The 21,635-nt window shown below is 41.6% G+C and overlaps 1 protein-coding gene across 3 annotated transcripts in view; it reads right to left on the bottom strand.

The window, feature by feature from the left end:
* LOC122669759 overlaps window positions 1-21,635 on the bottom strand; it is an 80,189-nt gene that overhangs the window by 49,264 nt on the left and 9,290 nt on the right. For all 3 annotated transcript variants that reach the window (XM_043866605.1, XM_043866607.1, XM_043866606.1), the window contains 4 exons: window positions 20,167-20,259; window positions 19,924-20,050; window positions 19,744-19,819; window positions 10,220-10,292 (listed from right to left, as the gene is read on the bottom strand). In XM_043866605.1, the coding sequence (XP_043722540.1) occupies window positions 10,220-10,292; window positions 19,744-19,819; window positions 19,924-20,050; window positions 20,167-20,232 (342 nt within the window). In that variant the 5' untranslated portion in view covers window positions 20,233-20,259. Of the gene's footprint in view, window positions 1-10,219; window positions 10,293-19,743; window positions 19,820-19,923; window positions 20,051-20,166; window positions 20,260-21,635 lie in introns of those variants that run through there.

Raw genomic sequence — 21,635 nt, 5'->3', positions numbered from 1 at the left:
TTGAAGCCCTAGAAGCTGGACAGAGCATTACCGCCAGCCTGTAGAGTCTTCTGCCCATCTCTCTCTCATCTCTCCACCTATTGGGATGAGGACTGAAGCCTTTGAATCGCCTGAGGGTCCCTTTTTAGACCCCCAACAACTCAGTTCCTAAGAGGAGCTGATCGAGGAGCATAACCCCAATCAGTGGTGCACTCCAGGTATCGGTAGATTCTGGTTCTTCTTTCTTCTGAATGCTTTGTTGGCTGTAATGAGTGGAATAGTCTCTTTTATCAACTATTTGAGTGCTTTGGTTATTGTGGAATGGAATCAAGGTTAATGTTGAGTGTTAGTTGCAATTTTTCATCAAGGATGTGCCCTCGGGTTACTTGTTAGCTGGGCTGCTGCTTGTCGATTTGGCTTCTTTTGTTGGCTGAGTTGATGTGCAAGTCTTTCTTGTTGGCTAAATTTGTGTACAAGGTATTTATCAAGGATTTAATCCCTGTTGTGTGTTGCTGCAACTGTTTGGGGCAGAGTATTTGCTCTCTGTTTGCTGGATTTAATCCCTGCTGTGTTGCAAGGCTCTATTCTGATTGATTCAGTTTTGGGGACTATGTCTACCATATCTGGGAGTAGTACTGAGGTCAGTGGACCATCTCCAGCTAGCAGTTTAAGTGGTGGTTTACCTACTATGGCTTCTTTTGATAACCCCAACACTCAAATCTCTGTTGTGAAGTTGGACACTACCAACTACTTGGATTGGTCCCGTTTGGTGAAGATGTCCCTACGAAGTAGGGGAAAGTTGGGGTATATTACTGGCTCTATTAAGGAGCCTGCCACTACTGATCCAAGATACCTGAAGTGGGAGACTGAGAACTCCACAGTTATGACTTGGTTGGTTTTCTCCATGAAACCTAAGATTAGTAGGAGATTTATGGACAAGGAGACTGCAAAGGAGATGTGGGATAGTATCACTAGGACCTTTGATCGAGTTGGTGACTATGCAAAGGTATAACAAGTCCACCAAAAGGTCATCATTATGAAACAGGGTAATAGAAGCATCTCCGATTACTACAACACTGTTATCAGCCTGGGGCAGGAATATGATCACTACAGGTATCTTCAACTGTCCAACTCTGAAGATGAAGTCAAGGTTTACAAGAATCAGGAAGTTGAAAGGATCTTCTCTCTACTTGGTGGGCTCAATCCAGAGTATGAGCCCATTCGTCTACAGATCCTAGTGAGGTCTCCCTTTCCATCCTTGGATGAAGTATGTAGTTACTTACAAAGTGAGGAAACCAGGAGAACAACCATGGATACTGCACCATCGATGGAGAGATCTGTTCTTGTTTCTAGTTCCCACAGAGACTGGAAAAGTGGGGAGAAAGGCCAAGGGCCAACTCGGAGAGATCACTATGAGAGGTTTAAGTGTGATCACTATGGAAAACTGGGACACACTACGGACAGATGTTGGGATCTTCATGGACAGCCCCCTGGTATGCGTGGTGGTTCATCTAGTGCCTGCGGTGGCAAGCGAGGGGGAGCTAGGGCTCACTCTGTGACATCTGAGACTGAGACATCTGGACCCCAACCTGCTCTTGATTTCCTTTTACAGGATGATATTATAGCCTTCTGCCGGTTGATGTCACACCTTGGAGGGCCAGCTACTGGTTCTACCTCTAGAGGGTCAGCCACTTCTGCCTCAGCTCTGTAGGTCTCATCTACCCCTTCTACTGCTCCCACTTGGATTATTAACTCTGGAGCCTCTGACCACATGACTGGTATGTCACAATATTATGATTCCTATTCCATTTGCTCTAGTCGGGACAAGGTAAGGGTTGCTGATGGTTTCATTTCTTCAATCTCTGGTAAGAGTAATGTGAGAGTTACTCCTTCTATTTCTCTTGAGTCTGTCCTTCATGTCCCTGATTTTGCTACTAACCTATTATCAGTGAGTCACCTAACCAAGTCCTTAAATTGTTGTCACTTTCTTTCCTTCCTATTGTCTTTTTCAGGATTTGGAGACAAAGAGGGTTATTGGCAGTGGGACTGAGAAAGGAGGACTCTACCTTCTTGAACCACGACTACCGGATCCATCTACTGCTGCAGCTTATGTTTGTGGTCGGAGTGACCGTAGTACTTTAGAGTCGTAATGCTTTGGCATCAACGTTTGGATCATCCCTCTTTTGTTGTTATAAGGAGACAGTTACCTCATTTGTTTACTTCTTTTCCTTCTTCTTATGTTTTTCAATGTGAATCATGTATTTTTGCTAAACATTGTCGCACATCTTATCTTTATCATGGTAATAGATCCACTATTCCTTTTTCTCTTGTTCATTCTAATGTTTGGGGGCCTTCTTCCACTACTTCTTTGTTTGGATTTCGTTACTTTGTTTCGTTTGTTGATGACTATTTAGGTCCACTTGGCCTATTTTGTTGAAACAAAAAAGTGATGTTTGTGATGCTTTCAAGAATTTTTATCAATTTATCAGTACTCAATATCGTATTAGATTTCAAATTGTTAGGTTTGATAAGGGGGGTGGGTACATGTATGGGGGGCTCCAACAAATCTTTATAGATAATGGAACTATCCATCAACTTGCATGTGTTAAGACCCCTCAACAAAATGGGGTAGTTGAGATAAAAAAAAAACCGTCACTTGTTGGATATCACCAGGAGTCTTCTCTTTGGTATGCATGTGCCTAAGACTTTTTGGTCTGATGCACTTCTTGCTGCTGCGTTCCTTATTAACCGGATGCCATCTCTACTCCTTGGCTCCAAATCTACCCTGGCTCTTCTTTCTCCTCAATCCTCAGTCTTCTCAGTGCCTCAAAAAATCATTGGTTGTGTTTGTTATGTTCATGTCAACAAATCAGCCCGTACCAAGCTTGATCCCAAAGCTCTTAAGTGCATCTTCTTAGGCTACTCTGATTCAACCAAAGGGTATAAGTGCTACCACGCTCCTTCCTGAAGGCGACTTCTCTCAAAAGATGTCACCTTTGAGTCTAATCCTTATTTTCTTCCCCTCAGCATCCTCTTCAGGGGGAGAGTAGCACTAGAAGTGAATAGGATGCTGATGTCATTCCTTTTCCATCTTCCTTGTCTACCTCCACTTCCCCATTCCTATTTGATATTGGAAAATACAAAGAAGTGGATGTTGTTGATGATGTTGATGTTGATGCTGATGGTGTTATTGATATTGATGCTAGTAGTGGTGGTAATGCTAGTAGGAAAAAAGAACACAAGGGAAGATTCAAAGATGTTGTATTCAAAAGAGGTGAATGCTTTAAGGGACAAGGAAAGTAGCCCTGCCAAAACCCCTCTTTGGATCCACATCCTCGGTCTCATCCTCCCCAGTCAAGCAACACTTCTCCTCCTGAATTAGATCTTCCCATTGCTATGAGAATGGGGAAGAAATCCCGTACTAATCCCATAGCCCAGTTTGTCTCCTATGATTCTATATCTCCTACAGGTATTGCCTCCACTACCCTGGAGTCCTTTTCCATTCCCAAAAATGTCATAGAGGCCTTATCCAATCCAAAATGGATGCAAGCAATGTTTGAGGAAATGGTAGCCCTAGAGAAGAACAATACTTGGACACTGGTTGATCTTCCCAGGGGGAGAATTCCAGTTGGATGCAGATGAGTTTATACCATGAAATATAGATCCGATGGTACAGTAGAAAGATATAACGCTCGGCTAGTTGCAAAAGGGTACAGTTAAGTGTATGGTATTGACTACCAAAAGACCTTTGCCCCTGTAGCCAAGCGTAACTCAATCAGGGTTCTTCTGTCAGTAGCAGCCAATAAAGATTGGCCAATGTACCAATTAGATGTGAAGTATGCATTTCTTCATGGAGATTTAGCAAAAGAAGTGTACATGTAGCCCCCACCTGATTTTAAGTGTCCCTCAGCTGAAGGGTAAGTATGTCTCTTGAAGAAAGCTCTCTATGACCTCAAGCCGTCTCCTAAGACATGGTTTAAGAGATTTAGACAAGCCATCCTGAAGAATGGGTACTACCAGAGTCAAGCTGACCACACTCTGTTTATCAGGAGAGGAAATGGCACAATCACAATTCTCATTGTCTATGTTGATGACATTGAAGTAACTAGAAATGATGTGGCTGAGATAAATAGATTGAAGTCTTATCTGGCTAAACAGTTTGAGATCAAAGACCTTGGACTCTTGAAATACTTCTTGGGCATTGAAGTATCTAGATCAAGGAAAGGAATCAACATATGCCAGAGGAAATTTGTCTTGGACCTTCTGAAAGAGACAGGAATGTTGGGGTGTAAACCAGCAACCTCTCCAATTGATCCAAATCATAAGCTTGGTGATCAATGTGGTTCTTCTCTCATAGATGCAAGCAAGTATCAAAGATTAGTTGGGAAACTAATCTATCTCTCCTTGACTCGACCAGATATCTCTTATGCAGTTGGAGTGGTGAGTCAGTTCATGCATGCCCCCAAGAGTGGATATCTGGATGCAGTGTATCGCATCATTAGATACTTGAAATCCTGTCCAGGAAAAGGTCTTCTATTTGCCAGGCATGACCATTTGCAGATCGAAGGCTGCACAGATGCTGATTGGGCTGGTTCAGACTCTGACAGGAGATCTACTTCTGGGTATTGTACTTTTGTGGGTGGTAATCTAATTACCTGGAGGAACAAGAAACAACCAGTTGCAGCTAGATCCAATGCAGAGACAGAGTTTAGAGCCATGGCTCATGAAGTGTGTGAGCTTATATGGCTGAAGAGACTACTTCAAGACTTGAGTTTTGACATTGAAGGGCCGATGAGACTTTATGGTGACAACAAAGTTGCTATAAGCATTGCTCATAATCCGGTTCAACATGATCGAACCAAACACATTGAGGTTGATCGACACTTCATCAAAGAGAAGCTGGATTCTGGTTACATTTGTACTCCCTTTATGAAAAGACAGGTGATGAAGTAGCAAATATCTTCACCAAAGGTCTCATTCCTGGTCTATTTAGTACCTTATTGTGCAAGTTGGAAATGTATGACATTTATTCTACAGCTTGAGGGGGAGTGTGTTATTAGAATATTTTGTATAAGGGTACTTCTGTCATTGTCTTATTATAAGACATGACTAAGTTGTATTTTTCATTTCTTCTTTATTTCTATTTACCTCCCTAGGGAGGACTATGTAAGTCTTAGAAGTGATTAATGAAGTGAATATGCGTGTTGAGAATCACTCAACACACACATTCGATTCTCCCTAAACTCTCTCCCTCTTCTTCTCTTCTCTTCTCTTCTCTTCTCTTCTCTCTCTTCTTCTTCTTCTCCTTGCTGTGAATCTTGTTCTAGTGCTTGAATCTCTTCATTTATAAAAACTAACTGCTAATGCATTGCAAATACATCTCCAAAAGAGGCTTATTTTGATGGGAATAAGTCTAGGGTTAGGTTATATACATGTTGGGCCGTTGGTTCCATGGGTTTTCAATGTAATAGGTCACTTTTATGGACCTAAAGTAGGGGTAATTAGGTTGCATACGGGATTAGCTTCTATACTTAGTTTTTTTTTTTTTTTTTTTTGGGTGAACGCTTCTATACTTAGTTTATTTTCATGTTTTAGTGTTTTAAATTGAACTGGTCCAAAACTAGTTTGAACCAGTGGTTCAATTTAAGTGACATTTTCATGTTTTAGTGTTTTAAATTGAGCTGGTCCAAAACGAGTTTGAACCAGTGGTTCAATTTAAGTGACTTGAGTCACCTTACTTTTATTTGCTTTCATTATAACTTGGGCCCACACCTCTCCACGAATTTGAGGGAGGTTGTGATGTGTAATTAGAGTCGGCTAGGAGCTTTTACACTCCTAGACTGATTAGGAATATGGCCTATGGCCACTATAAATAAAATAGATTGGTGGGGGGTTATTCTCACCTCTGAATTTTGAAAAATCTCTCTTTTGAGTTGCTGCTTTGCAACTTGTTTCATTGCTGAAGATTGCCTTGTGTATGATCAAGGCTGGTGGGATTACTGTTTGATCCAATCAACACCTTGTGGTGGGAAGCCCGGGTGCTTCTAATGAAGTTCTTCTTCAAGTTCAAGTTCAAGTTCAAGACTCAATTTTTATTCAAGTTCTACCTTCAAACAAGCTGCTGCCAGGATGATTCTGCAACTCCAGTGAGTTTGAAACATTCCCCATCCCCATTATTATACTTCTAATCCTCTCACATCCCAACCCTAGCTATCCCCCTTTTTAATTTTCACTTTTACTACACCAACCATCGAACCAGACCTATCTACTCATCCACGAAACCCCAAATTCAGACCATATACTCCTCCGCCATCAAGCTCCACTCAATCCTAAGCCCAGCCACCATCTCCTATTAAAACCCTAACATCCCACTTTCTCAAATCAAAACCCAAAACCCTAATTTCTGCCCAGCCCAAACCAACCTTCAGAACAGTCAACAAATCTGACCGATTATCCCTCATACCCTCCTAAGAAAAACATTCAAGTTTGGTTAATTTCTGTCCAGCCAAACCCTAGAAATCTATCTTTTTCTCTTTTCCAAAACCTGAAACCCTAACCTTAACTTGCTGCCTATTCAAGTTTACACACCTCCATCCATCAAAACATCTCAGGACCTTCACTGATAGACTCCCCTACCTCAACTTGACATAATCCACACATCAAACCCTCACTCTAATTTTACCAAAAACCCCTAATTTTGACCTAGCCGATTCACTTGTTCATAACAGATCCTGGTTGATTGGCTCCTAGTCGGTCTCCTACCAATCTAGGACTACATTAGTGGGTGCTCCTGGGTAGCTGTAGCAATCAATATTGTATTGTGCATTATATAGAGGTCATAGTTGGGTTGTAGCCCAGTAACCTTTTACACCATGAAATATTTTATTGCTATTGTTAAGAACACCTGGATTCTAGAATCCACATAGCCACCATTACCAGATTTTCCAACAAAAATGGTAGAAATCCACAAAGCTTCAAAAGAACATGCTCTGGATTAGATTCTGTTTTGAACTCCCTTTTGTTGTGTGCAATGTGTATTTGTAATGCTTTCACCATTGGAAGCCAAATTTTCTTTTCCATCCTCTTATTCAAAACAAATGAACAAATGACACAGACTCTCTGTATCTCTATATATAAATTTACAACACCCAGGTTCCTATGGAATATACAGTAAACAAATTAATATAATCAAACAAATCAGCATCTTATTGTTTGGATAACCTGACTAATTTTTTTTTCTTCCCTCTTAGCATAGCAATGACTCAAGAAACATCTCATCCCTAGGTTCTTCTTTGGCTCTTGGAAACACAGATTGTGTGTGTTGTGGTTGGCTCAAGTAGGAAATCAGAGAGTTCCTTAACCCTGAGAATCCAAAGCTACCCGCCACCGCCCTTGGGTTGTGTGTGTCGGTTTGGTTTTTCCTACCCTCTACCGCCTTGGGTTGCCTAACCGCCTTGACAGCTATGACCGTGGATGTAGGCACACTGCTGAACCACGTAAAATCTTGGTGTTTGTGTGGTTAGGATAAGGCTGAGTTTGTTGTTGTTGTTGTTGTTGTTGTTTATTGTTTGCATAGACATATTGAAGTGCTTCTTCTGCAGAGAGGATGTGTATCACCTAGTAGGCATGGCCACACAGCGGTAGCGATGTAGGTGAGCCATAGTTGTCAAGGCGGCAAGGCGACCCAAGTGGAGGGGTGCCTAAGCGCTTAGGCAAAAAGGCGCCTGCCTAGGCGTTGCCTACGCGACCAAGTGTTATTTTTTATTTCCCCTCTTTTCTAACATTAATTAGTATGGTACAATATATACCTTATATCATCAAAAATCAACATTAAGCCACATCTAGTCATCAAAAATCAACATTAAGCCACATCAAGTCATCAAAAATCAACAAAGAACTAGAAGACAGCAGAACTGAAGAGGCAAGCTATTGGAAGTTTGAAACAATCAAAACATACATTTGGTTTATATTGCTCTTGGAATTGGTCATTGTCCTAGTATGCCTAGTCTTGCATTCGGTTTATACTGTTCTTAGAAAAATATGATCTTACCTACAAGTAATTAAACTGCTCTCACTTTAGAGAAATGTTTTTGTTCTCTAAGAAGTTTGACTGGTCAAATGATTTTATCTTTACATGAGACTTTTGTATTAGGTAGAGCACAAAACCATCTTTCTAACAAATCCAAGATTGATTAAATCTCATTTATATTGAAGTAGTTATGTTCCAGTCAAACCTTATTTAGTGTGCAGGAATGCTGTCAAAAACACCTGAATGAAAATAATTTTTAGAAATCAAAACAAATAGATATTTTACCGCTCTTTTTGGTTTTTATCAATGTTTTACCATATTAAGATTTATAGAATTTTTTGATTTGAGAAAAACCCCAGAATTAGAAAGTTTAAAATTTTCACCTACCGACTACTGTCGACAATCCAATTTTTGTTCTTGAACTAGGGGGTCGATTTTTTATCCTTTTGGAATTTTTTAACTATTTTTATTGGATTCAAATAGGGGGCATTTGCTTATTTATGAATAATATCTTAAGTAAATCATTTTCTTAAATGATCTATGGCATAAATAAGGGCCAAGACATTCAACACTACTAAAATCCGCCTAGACGCGCCTAAGCGACGCCTGGGCGACGCCTTGACAACTATGAGGAGAGCACATGAATTGTGTGTTGACTAGTAAACAGGGATTGCCCCACCCAGCTAGTCCTGCATAAGAACAATTTCAGCTTGCACCATCACCATCTATGTAACAAAAGTCAAAGAATTTGAGTTTTGAGAACTGGTTTTTCGAAATACACTTATTCACCCCCTCTTCACAGTGACAAGTGCTAATGTAATTCTAAATTGGTAGGAGACCCACTTGAACCAATAACCAGGATCTGCTATGGATTGGGGAAAATCGTCTAGGTCAAATTATGTGAAATTGTAAAATTAGGGTTAGGGTTTGATGGGACCTAGGATTAGATGTTAGGGTTAAGTTAGGAGAGTGCGGATTATATGGGAGAGAAGAGATGCTGAAAGTTATAGTTAAATCAGATGATTAAATTTGAAATTATTGAGGAATCCTAGTAGATATAGGATTAAGGGGTAAAAGGGTAATTTCAGACAATCGGCTGGGTGGATGGTAATGAAATTTGGATAAGGTCTCTCTTAGGGTTTGAGGAAGATCCAATCAAAATTTCAGCAGATTCTAAGGGCTAGATTTGGCTTGGCAGCGAAAATCACCTTGCATGTGATCTTCTAGAAGGGAAGAAGAATAATTGCAGAATTTCAATTTCAGACTTACTTCTTGTTTGAAAATATCTTGAACCTTGCAGAGAAATTCCAGAAACTGAACATGTTTCTTCAAGAGATCGGCTATGGCAGAATTGAAACATGAATGGAACCTGATTGGAGATCGATGGAGGGGGTTGGGGAAGGGGATGGCTATCTCAGCTCACCCTGGGCATCTCACCCAACCTATCTCAGGATTTTTAATAAAGGCTAAAGACGATATTTCATTAATCAAATTCGTGTTCAATGCTGGCCTCCCTTACAAACGTATATAGAAAACTCAAAAATAAACTTAAGACACTACAAAGGAAAGGCCTAACCCTATCCTTAATTAATAAGGTAACCTAAATTGACTAAGAAAGTGAAATAATAAAGAAAACAAACTCAAAATAGGACTCTAACTAAACTAAGAAATTAAATCCCGTTCTCCTATTTTCTACCCATATTTTAGGCCCATTAAATTGGCCAATTACAAAATAAACCCATGGGATCAAAAGCCCAACACCTACATAACCCAACCCAAAGCTTATTTTCAATAAAATAAGCCCTCTAAGTGACTTATTTACATCAAGTGCATATCAACATATACCTTGTCCTTCTCCCTCTTCTTTGCTCTATGCGCTTAGATGTGATTACTAGAGCTCTATAACATGGACCAGCTTAAAAAACCACCATAATTCACCACTATTAAAATTCAATTTACGTATTTCTATATGTTGACAAGATTATATTCCCTTTCGTCTCTAAACACTGATTTCCTAGCCTTTGATACAAACCCTAATACTCCATACCATCCTTATTCTCGAACATAAAATTTCAAATCATAACGGCATTTCATCAGAATGTGCTCATATTGGAATGGAGATGTAATTCGTTTCCACCAGAATTATGTCTCCAAAATATAATACAGAGCAACTCCAGCAAGTGAAATATATTCAGCAAGTTGCTTACGTACCGCAAAGTCACGTTGTTTGAGATAAGGCCTATTATCATCACTATGCCATCCAATGCTTGCCCCTTTGCTCCAGCTAATTTACAAAAGAAAGTAGAGCACAAGACTGTCATTTAGTCATTTAGTAAACGATCTAAGAAAGGTAACAATACTTCCAAAGGCTTCATCATAAAGTGCTAAGAAAAGCATAATCATGCAACGGAGACCAAATTAATTAATACTACGTTATTGAAGTACATAATGTTACAAGAACATTTATACTAGTGAATTTTCAGTCAAGTTTCTGTAATAATAGATGTGTTCCTGATCCCAGTCCAGCCCCAACACAAAGCAAAACAACCACAAACAAAAGCTACAGAAAGGACAAGAAAGAAAGGCAGAAATAAGCAAGAAACTAAAGGCTTAATAGAGAATACTGACCAGATCTCACTATGTCTAAGAGACTACAAGGAGAGAAGTAGAAACTCAGCCTTCACAGCAACAGGGATGAGTTCTTTAGGGCAAGGTTCTAAATCTCGGTTTCAAGGCCGGTTTCAATCCTGGCTGCAAACTAAGATTTCATAGGTTTCGACCAAAACTAGATCAAAAACTAGTAGTATTTCTGTGTTGTAATATGGGTTCAAGGGTAGAATTGTCCTAGGGTAATTTTGTCCTTGTACAGTTGTACCAATTCCAGAATGTTCTTCTTTACATTATAAATAAAGATGGTTGTAGTCACTCTGACTCAAGCCAGTATTCACGGAATTAAACATGGCATCAAAGCCAAAAATATTCCGGGAATATGGGATATAAATTTTTTTTCCTTTTTTTCTTTCTTTCTCTCCTTCGTGATTCTGCTCTAAGAACACCACCACCAGCCACCGCCAGCCCTCCACCACCACCGACAAACCTCCCACGATCTTCTGCCCACCCTTCCGCCACCTCCGCCAGCCCCTTCCCCCTTTCCCAATGGCCTCTCGCCTCCTCTCTTTCTCGCTAGCGGTCTCCTCTCTTTTTCCATCAATTTTTTCCCCCCTTGGATGTGAGTTGACTCCCACCAAGGGCCTTTTTTTCCCCTCCTTATGATCTGATTTTTTATGGAGGATTTGTCTTTATATACCAGCCACCATGCCTGACGCTTTGGAGATCAGTTCTGCTTCCTCTGGTCTTGATGGTTCGTCGCAACGTGACTTTATTCCGTTTTCGGTGAACCTTATTAAATTGAATGGCAGCAACTATCTCATATGGTCTCGTTCTTGCTTGTTCGCCATTGGTTCTCGTGGTCTCTCCTACATCACGGACACTACTGTCAGGCCTACCGAGGCTGGTTTTGCATTGGATCGATGGATGAATTTTAATTTCTTGGTCATGTCCTATCTGGTTAATTCCATGGACCAGGAAATTGTCGGGTGTTACCTTCTCCTTGATACGGCTGCCAAGACATGGTAGACAGCAAAGGACACTTATTCTGAGGTTGGGAATGCCGCCCAGTGCTATGAGCTACATCACAAGATCCACTCTACCAAGCAATTGGAATTGTCCCTTTCTCAATATTACAATACCATGTGTACTACTTGGCAGCAGTTGGATTTTCTGGGCACCTTCACTGCAACCTGTGATGTTGATGCAAAGACCTTCCGAAAGTGCGAGGATGGTTTGTGTGTTTTTGATTTCTTGGCTGGCCTGAATATTGAGTTTGATCAGATCCGGGCCAACATTCTGAATCGGGACCCTCTACCAACTCTTGAGCAGGCCTATGCGATTCTTTCAGCTGAAGACAGTCGGCGTACAGCCATGGTTCATCCTGTTACTCAGGAACGATCGGCCCTTATTTCAGGTTCCCAATCTTCCCGTAATGTTACTAGTGATCATAGTTGTCACGGCGTCACGGCGATCCAAGTCGGTGGAGGGGTGTCACGTCGATATATCGACATGTCGCCCGCCATGGCGTTGCCATGGCAAGCATGTCGACCATGTTTTATTTTTTATTTTCTCTATTTTTAATGTGTTAATAGATGTATACTCAAGCCATGTTTTATTTTTTCTCTATTGTTTCTCAAGTTTTAAGAAGAAAATTCAGAAATCGAAGAAGAAATCGAAGAGGGAAAGAAGAAATCGAAAGAAATCGAAGAGGGAAAGAAGACAGGAAGAAGAAATCGAAGAGGGAAAGAAGACGGGAAGAAGAAATCGAAGAAGAAATCGAAAGAAATTGAAGAGGGAAAGAAGAAATCGAAGAGGGAAGAAGAAATCGAAGACAGGAAGAAGAAATCGAAGAGGGAAAGAGAGTCGGGAAGAAGAAATCAAAGAGGGTCGCCATGGCGTAGGTCGCCATGCAGCCCTCTCCACCGCCAGGACGCCATGGCGACGCCATGACAACTATGCTAGTGATCGGACATCTGGTGATTGCCCCCTATTAAATGTGATCACTGTGGGAAGGAATGGCACGCCAAGGATCGATGTTGGAAGCTCCATGGTCGCCCTGCAGATACTCGTGGGCGTGGGAAGGGTAGTTCCAATCAGCCCAGTAACACCCGTGCTAATCAGGCATTTACTGAAGAGCAGCCTGACCAATCTCTTTCCCAAGTTGTGGCTAAACTACAAAATCTACGGGATATGGCGACTCGCTTGGACACATCTTCTTCGACATCTGTATCTCCTTTAATGGCTGCTTCGGCTATTTCTCTGCCTTCCAATCCCAATACCACTTCTTCCACAGGTATTTCATTTGGTGGGAACTACACCTCAGTCATACCCGATTCTCCACCTTGACTTAGGGGCAACCGACCATATGACAGGTGGTTCTTCTCTTTTTTTCAAATATTCCCCTTTATCTGGTCATAATAAGGTCTACACAATTAAGTACTGATCGAATATTGTAGAGAGATATAAGGCAAGGTTGGTGGCTAAACGATACAGTCAGGTATATGGGATATCAGGATACATTCTCTCCTGTGACTAAACACAACTCCATAAGAGTCCTCTTATTAGTGGATGCCAATAGAGACTGTCCATTATATTAGTTGAACTTGAAGAATGTTTTTCTCCATGGTGACCTAGAAGAGGAAGTACACATGCAACCTCCACCCAGCTTCAAGTTTCCTTCAGATGAAGGGAAAGCATGTCTCCTTAAAAAGTCTCTTTATGGTCTCAAACAGTCTCCTAAGGCTTGCTTTAAGAGGTTTAGACAAGCCATTCTAAGGAATGTATATACCTAGATTCAGGCCGACCACACTTTATTTACCCGGTGAGGTAATGGTACTATCACAGCACTTACCGTCTACGTTGATGACATTGTTTTGACTGGGAATGCCAGGGTTGAGATGAGTAGACTAAAATCCTACTTGGCCCAACAGTTTGAGATTAAAGATCTTGGCCCCTTGAAGTACTTCTTGGGGATTGAAGTGTCAAGATCAAAGGAGGGAATAAATATTCGCCAAAGGAAATTTGTACAGGACATGTTGAAAGAAACATGGATGTTGGGTTATAAACCAACAAACTCTCCAATTGATCAAAATCACAAGCTTGGTGAAGATTGTGTTCCATCCCTTATTGATATAAGAAAGTACCAGAGATTAGTGAGGAAGCTGATCTACCTCTCTTTGACTCGCCCAAACATCACCTATGGAATTGGGGTAGTAAACCAGTTTATGCATGCCCCCAGGAGTGGGCACTTGGATGTTGTATATTGCATCATCAAGTACTTGAAGTCTTCTCCAAGGAAAGGACTTTTATATGCCAGGCACAACAATTTGAGGATAGAGGACTACACTGATGCCGATTGGGCTGATTCAATTTCTGACAGGCAGTCTACATCAGGTTATTGTACACTTGTAGGTGTTATCCTGGTTAAATGGTGATGGAGGAGCCAAAAACAACCTATTATGGCTAGGTCTAGTGCACAGGCAGAATTTAGAACAATGGCTCACGGAGTATGTGAACTCATATGATTGAAATGGTTGATCCAAGAGTTAGGATTTGACACTGAGGGACCTATGCGGCTCTATTGTGATAACAAGGCTGCTATAAGTATTGCTCATATTCTTGTGCAACATGACCGAACAAAGCACATTGAAGTAGACCGACACCTCATCAAAGAAAAGATTGACTCCGGATACATTTGTACTCCCTTTGTGAAAACATGTGATCAATTAGCAGACATCTTCACCGAAGGACTCATCCCTCGCCAGTTCAGTACCCTTCTGTGCAAGCTGGGAATGCATGACATTTATTCTCCAGCTTGAGGGGGAGTGTTAGAATTTATATAATAGGAGTACGTTGGTCACTGGTGTATTGTATCGTCACCTTAAGTTGTATTTTTCCCTTTTTTACCTTTTACCTCCCTAGGGAAGTGTGTGTCATTCCAGCTTTATGATTAGTAAAGAATATAGGGGAGAGAAGTCGATTCTCTCTCCCATACGGTTGCACTTTCTCTTTTTCTTCTTCTTTCCTTCTTCTTCTCTCTTCTTCTCTTCTCCTCCTCCTCTTCTCAGCTTTTACCTTCTTGCTTCTTCTCTTGAATCGATCCTTGCTTTATTTCCAACTCCATGACCGTTGAAGAGTACATGGACAAGTCCAACAACTTATTGTCACACACCGGAGTCGACGACGATGATGACCAGCTTTTATTTTGTTTCAAACTGGGATTAAGGGCTGATATAGGGGAAAAGATGGGAGTGGTCGAGATACACAGCTTGAATGATTGTTTTGAGATGGCTCTTGATTCAAAAGACTTACTTAAAGCAGACCTTCGACATTTGAATCCTCAAACCTGTGATGGTAAGAAGACCTTTACCTCTAATAGACCTAGTGGATTCCCTACCCGAGCTCCACAAGCTACACAGGATAAGGATAAGGCCCCTATGGTTAATAGGGAAAGGAGAGAGACCAAGTGTTTTCACTGTAATGGGTATGGATATTTTGCTAAACTCTGTCTGCAACAAGGCAAGTCTAATTCTGTCATTGCAGCCATTGAATCCAACCCTGAGATGCTTGTATGTGAGGCCCAAACTGATGATGATTGGGCTGTAAATGTTGTCCTTGAGGGCGCGGATGTCCACGATACCCTAGATGATGAGTATGATGATAATATCTATGAGGTAAACATTGTGCCAAGAATTTTGGTTTCTGAGCAAAAAAGGGGGAGATTGGTGACGCCATTGTATCTTCTACACCTTGATGACCAGCAGTCCATCTACGGCACAAATGATAGTGGACAGAGGGAGTTGTGTCAATGTGATATCTCAAGCATTCGTCATAAACAGACAACTAAAGCTAGAACCACACCCTTAACCAGATAACTATCTTTGCTCAATAATGACACTTTACAAGTTAACCAACGTTGTTCTGTTCCACTGATAATTTTAGGCTATGAGGAAGACGTGTGGTGTGACGTTATCGCAATGGTATTGACGTATGTGCTACTTTGAGGGCCTTGGATGTCCAACAACAATGTCTTGGTAGATAGAACCAATGCTTCTTCAACTTTAAGGGAAAACCACTAATATTGAACCCACTCAATGTACCCTTGATGAAACCGAAGCTCAGAGCCGCCCAAGCAAGAAGACAACAAATATTGAAGTCTATTGTCAAGAAACCACAGTCAAAGGAGGTTCCTCAAGTGAAGACACGTCGAGATGGTGTAAACACAATTAAGGGGCAGCCTTCAGGAAAGAGGCTTTTAATCTTTCCTCACCGGGAATTCAGAATCACAAGTGAAGAAACTGGTTTACCTCCGATGAGAGATATTCAGCACGCCATTGACCTAGTGTACCGTCTGAACCCTACCGAGCATACCGAGCTCATGAGACAAGTAGAGGAGTTACTTCGGAAGGGATTTATTGTAGAGAACATGAGCCCATGTGCTGTACCAGCACTATTGATGCCAAAGAAGGACAGATCTTGGAGGATGTGCATTGACAGCAAAGCTATCAATAAAATTACGGTCAAGTACAGGTTTCCAATTCCATGCATTGATGACATGGGATATGTTGACCGGAGCCACTATCTTCTCCAAGATTGATTTGAAGAGTGGCTATCATCAGATTCGGATCCTTCCCGGTGATGAGTGGAAGACATCTTTCAAGACCAAAGATGAACTGTACGAGCGGAAAGTCATGCCTTTCAAACTTACAAATGCCCCAAGCACCTTTATGAGAGTTATGACTCAAGTGCACCCTTCATCGAGAAGTTCCTTGTAGTCTACTTCGACGATATACTCATATACAGCAATGCACAAGAGGAGCACCTTGATCAATTGAGACGAGTGATGAGAGTGTTGTATGATGAAAGACTCTACATCAATCTCAAAAAGAGCTCGTTTATGTTACCTAAAGTGGTCTTCCTTGGGTTTATTGTTGTCACAAGGAGTAAAAGCTGATCCTAAGAAGATTAAGAGCATGGTAGATTGGCCCACAAACTTGGACAGAGGTTCAAAGTTTCCATGGTCTAACCTCGTTCTACCAACAGTTCATTAGGATTTTCAGCACTATCAAGGCACCTATTATTGAGTGCATGAAGGGAAGTAAAGGACAGCTCCAATGGACACCGGCAGCCATTGAAGCCTTCACTTTGACCAAGAAAAAGATGACGGAAGCTCTAGTACTTCGTCTCCCCAATTTTGATCTCATGTTCAAAGGGGCTACAGATGCATCCCATGTTGGTATTGGAGGAGTTTTGATGCAAGCGGGACATCCCATTGCATTCTATATTGAGAAGCTCAATGATGCAAAAAGAAGGTATTTCACCTATGATTGGAACTCTATGCTATGATAAAAATATTAAAGCATTGGAGGCATTACCTCATCTGCAAGGAGTCTATTCTTTATTTGGACCATGAAGCCCTCAAGTACTTACATTCTCAGAGGTCTATTAACAATTGACATGCCAAATGGATTGCATACCTCCAAGATTTTATATTTGCTCTCATGTACAAAGCTGAAAAAGAAAATCAAGTGGCTGATGCATTAAATCGGAAAGTGCTAATGATGAATACATTCACCGCTCACAGCACCAGCCTTGAACACATAAAAGATGAGTATTTATTAGATGCTGATTTTTCTAACGTGTTTAAAATTTTACAGGAAGGAGGTTCTGATGCCAAATACTCATTACATGATGGTTATCTTTTCCTAGGAACGTGTCTTTGCATTCCAAATACATCCTTGAGGCAGTACCTCATTCGAGAACTACATAGAGGTGGACTGGGAGGACACTTTGGCAAAAATAAAATACAATCTCTTGTTGCTGTTTTGTACTCTATTGGCCACGCCTACAGAAGGACATTCAGCATGTGATTCAAAGATGACGTGTTAGCCAACTTGCCAAAGGAGATAAGCAAAATATGGGTCTCTACACACCTCTACCCGTACCACATGCACCTTGGATGCATATTAGCATTTAGTTTGTCCTCGGTTTACCACTAACACATGAGCAGCACAACTCCATATTCGTGGTGGTGGGCAGGTTATCGCAGATGGCTCATTTTATACCATGTCGAAAGACTGTTGATCCAAGCCACGTAGCCAAGATCTTCTCTTCAAAGAGGTGGTGCGTAGTCATGGATTGTCGGAATTCATAGTTTCTGACCATGAAGTGTTGATGTATACATTGACGCTACCCTTCCCTAACAGTTCGAGCTTTTAGGTGAAATGATAGTGAACATGGAATTAGAGCAGGAAGAGCAGGAAGGTCAAGTGTTCGACTCCTGAGAAGTGCATCGGAAAAATTTTCCCGATATTTCTTCTCCCTCGGTGTTGCGTGACTTCCATGTGCAAGGACCATGGGATCTTGGCCTGCACGCACGGGGGAGTGTTGGTGTATTACAATGACACTGCCCTTCCCTAACAATTCGAGCTTTTAGATGAAATGGTAGCGAACATGATTTGAAGTTCATGAGTTACTTTTGGAAGACACTATGGATGAAGATGAACACATAGCTAAAATTCTAAACGGCATTCCATCCTCAAACAGATGGACGGACGAAAATGGTGAATCGAAGCCTCGGTAATCTTCTCCGATGTCTTGTTCGTGATCACGAGAAGGCATGGCCTTCAATGCCTGACATTGCCGAGTTCGCGTATAATAGTTCGGTAATCTTCTCCGATGTCTTGCTCGTGATCACGAGAAGACATGGCTTCAGTTCCTGACATTGCCGAGTTCGCGTATAATAGTTCGGTAATCTTCTCCAATGTCTTATTCCTTTTTGTTTTTTTTTTTGTTTATTCTAGGCTTAGCAAGTTAATTTCTTGTAACACAAGTCTTAACTCGCCTAGAGACTTCCTATTTTCATTGTTTCTAATTTAGATTCAATCCTTGAGTCTATATATACAGTAATAGTCCTTAGAGGTATCCCCATTCCCCACGATTTATGAATGAAGCTTATTGATGCTGTTTGCACACCATTATCCTGAGAGAGGCTGAGAAGGGCGAGATGCCCAGGCTGAGGTAACCATCTATCCCCATCCCTCCTCCTTCCACTTGATCTACCCTCTCTTCTCTTACCTTCTATTTTGATTCCCTAACCTGCAACTGAGAATCTGAGCCCCTTGGATTTGTTAACCACTTTTGAAGCTCTCCTTATAGCTAGAGACTTGCTGGAGATAGACTACTGGTTTGTGAGATCAGTCTCACCAGCAAGCAGACTAGTTTCTATTTTCGAATTTCTGAAACAAGCTTGCTGATCTCTACGACCTGAGGCCCTATAGTGCTGCTATTCTGGGGATCTATTTCCCTGGCCAAGTCCTTCACTCGATCACAAGGAAGGCCTGATCTGAAGCCTACTGATTGGGATCTCAGAAATCTCCAGTCAGCCCTGTGGTTGTCCTAATCAACCAATAACTCTGCTGCAACTTCGTCTCATCAGATCTCAGCAACCTTCCATTCTCTTGACGCTAGTATTTGGAGGAGTAATTCAGCACCTTGAGGACCCTAGATCCAATTCTGAGGAACTGCTGGCTGATTTGGTATTTACCCACTAAACTTCTAATTCTGAGTTTACTTTCTAATTTGGTGACCTGTTGATATCTCCACATCCGACCATTAGTTTGGTCTAGAAATTTTAGAGATTTATCCTTCCTATTGGACCTCTCTTTTACAAGGTTAGGCCCATCCATTGGTCATATCCATTAACTCTAAGATTGTTAATTTTTTGAATGACTGGAGCCTGCGGCAGCCCTGTTTAGCGACTGATTGTTGTGTCCTATTGCAAGGATTGTTAGGCACTGTTGTGGGTAATATTGGGGTTAGGTTAATTGTAATCTCGTCTTACATTATTATCGGTCTGGGTTGAGGGTTCAACTCTTTGAGATTCATATCATTAACAAATGTTTCCAGATTTTGTGGTTTGGTTTCCACTGTTCCTAATTAATAAGTAGTAATAACAACCAGTCCTCTGCATTATGAAATTACCAAGTTGTGATTCTGGTGTTTGTCTGGAAGCCCTAATAATCTAGGGCTGTTAGTCAGGGTTTTGTAGTTAGGAATGAAACAAAAGCAAGAGAAAACAGTGTGAAGGCATAATAAGATGAGGTGAAGAAGAAAAAGAAGCCAACCTGATCAAACCAGTGAACTCAATAAAGAGCTGGTATTCGCAGCCAAAGAATTCCTCTGCCTTCTCTTTCAGACTCTCTGAAATAGAGCGATCGATCCTCACATCAAGTAAGAGGGCTAACAAACTAAAATAAATTGAAGTAAAAATGAAAGAAAGGTAAAAGAGAACGTGGATTACCTACCTCTGATAGAGATGAAAGGGAGGATGAGGTGAGCAGAGTTAGTAGCGATGAGATGAGAGAGTGTGGTGGAGAAGACGTTTGGTCTGTAGCCGACGGTGCAGCAGCTCTTGTGTATGAACCCCAGCTCCTGCTAGAACAGAGATGAAAGTAAAAAAGTTAAAAAGATACTTGATTCCAGTATTATGCGTTTTAAGAAGAAAAATAAAGGAAAGAATTACAAATAATAAGAATTAGGAAACTAACCCTGCAAAGGTCGAGAGAGAGGAAATTATGGAGAATAAGGCGAGGATGTTCAGCGTCGGCGGCCATCCTTCACTAAAAAACAGAAACAATGCGCTCTGTCGGAATCGGAGTTCCGGACGGAAAAAAAAACACGAAACTGAACAGTCTCAACTTTATTTTTTTGGTTGAAAGAAAGGCTATAGAGTAATACGGATTACACTCCTACCATTAGCCACCGAAGGAGCAACTCTGGAGGGATTGGAATTAGGCCAAACAATCGGCCCCCCCTAGCAAGGATATCTGTAACAATATTTGTAATCCTTGAAACATACTCAAATTGAGAATCATCCAGATAAGAAATGAGGTACAATATGTCTTCTACAATTAAGCCTCTGCTAGATTCTGGAGAGCTGAAATGACATCCTAATTATCACTTTCCACCCTAATACATCATAAAATTGGCACCCAATAGAAAGGAGACATGTGTTTCCCCTCGAGGAGAGGACGAAGAGAACAAGGTACGAGCGGTCAACCAAAACTCCCCCCAAGGGACGAGGTTGGAGAAGGACCGATCTAGAATAGACAACGACCCGATCTAAGCAGCGGCCCGACCATGTCACAATGACTAATCCTGACAAGGCGGCAGAGTCACATCCCGAAAATGAAGCAAAGTGGTCCTAACGGTCCTAAATTAATGCGCCAATCTAGCCTGACGAAGCGTAATGGATTGGGGGACTTATCCCCAATGCTAAAAGGACTCCTAATCACATAAACTCACGCCGAGGGAACTTCCTTTCCTAATAAGTCACGCCATTACCTGCAGTACTCCCCCAAGCGCCTATAAATAACTGGGTAATCTCCTTCTATGATCATCTAAATCCATGACAATTATCTGTTGCTAAAGAGTTCTAACTTAGGCATCGGAGTGACTAAACCGACTCGGCCTGGTCCTCTATTATTGTTTGCTTCTTTGCAGGAACGGCACGATCCACCCCAATTCTTGACCCAATAGATTGGCGCCATCTGTGGGAATGACACTTGCATACCTACGAAAGCTCTCATGGCTGATAATCGAGAAGTCGTCCCTGCTAACCCTGATGTATCCCAGCAGGAGGGGAACCAAGCAACCCGATGAGTGGCAAAGAACGCTCGTGGCAGAGCGTAGGGAGTACGGTTGATAGAATGGCAAGCAGCGGCCATCACAATAGGGGCACTACCAACCACCGTGGCTACCGCACGTAACCCAGGGAGAGAATCAAATCAACAAAGGATCCCTCCCCCCACCGCCACCTCTTCCAGAGGAGTCCTCGGCGGACTTAGACCTAAACGCACCTCATTGTCAGTCAAATCAACGACCTACAGCAATAGGTGTTCCAGCAGAATGCCCTTTTTAGGGACGTGATTAGAGAAATGCAGGCTAGAAGAGCACTCAACCTCATGCTAGCCGTTGCTCTTACTCCTACCCTTCCACCTTCGCCTCCAAGTCTACC

Source organism: Telopea speciosissima, chromosome 7 (genome assembly GCF_018873765.1).
Source record: "Telopea speciosissima isolate NSW1024214 ecotype Mountain lineage chromosome 7, Tspe_v1, whole genome shotgun sequence".
Classification (NCBI taxonomy): domain Eukaryota; kingdom Viridiplantae; phylum Streptophyta; class Magnoliopsida; order Proteales; family Proteaceae; genus Telopea; species Telopea speciosissima.
The sequence above is the reverse complement of the archived record's forward strand: the minus strand, read 5'-3'. Positions and strand labels throughout refer to the sequence as shown.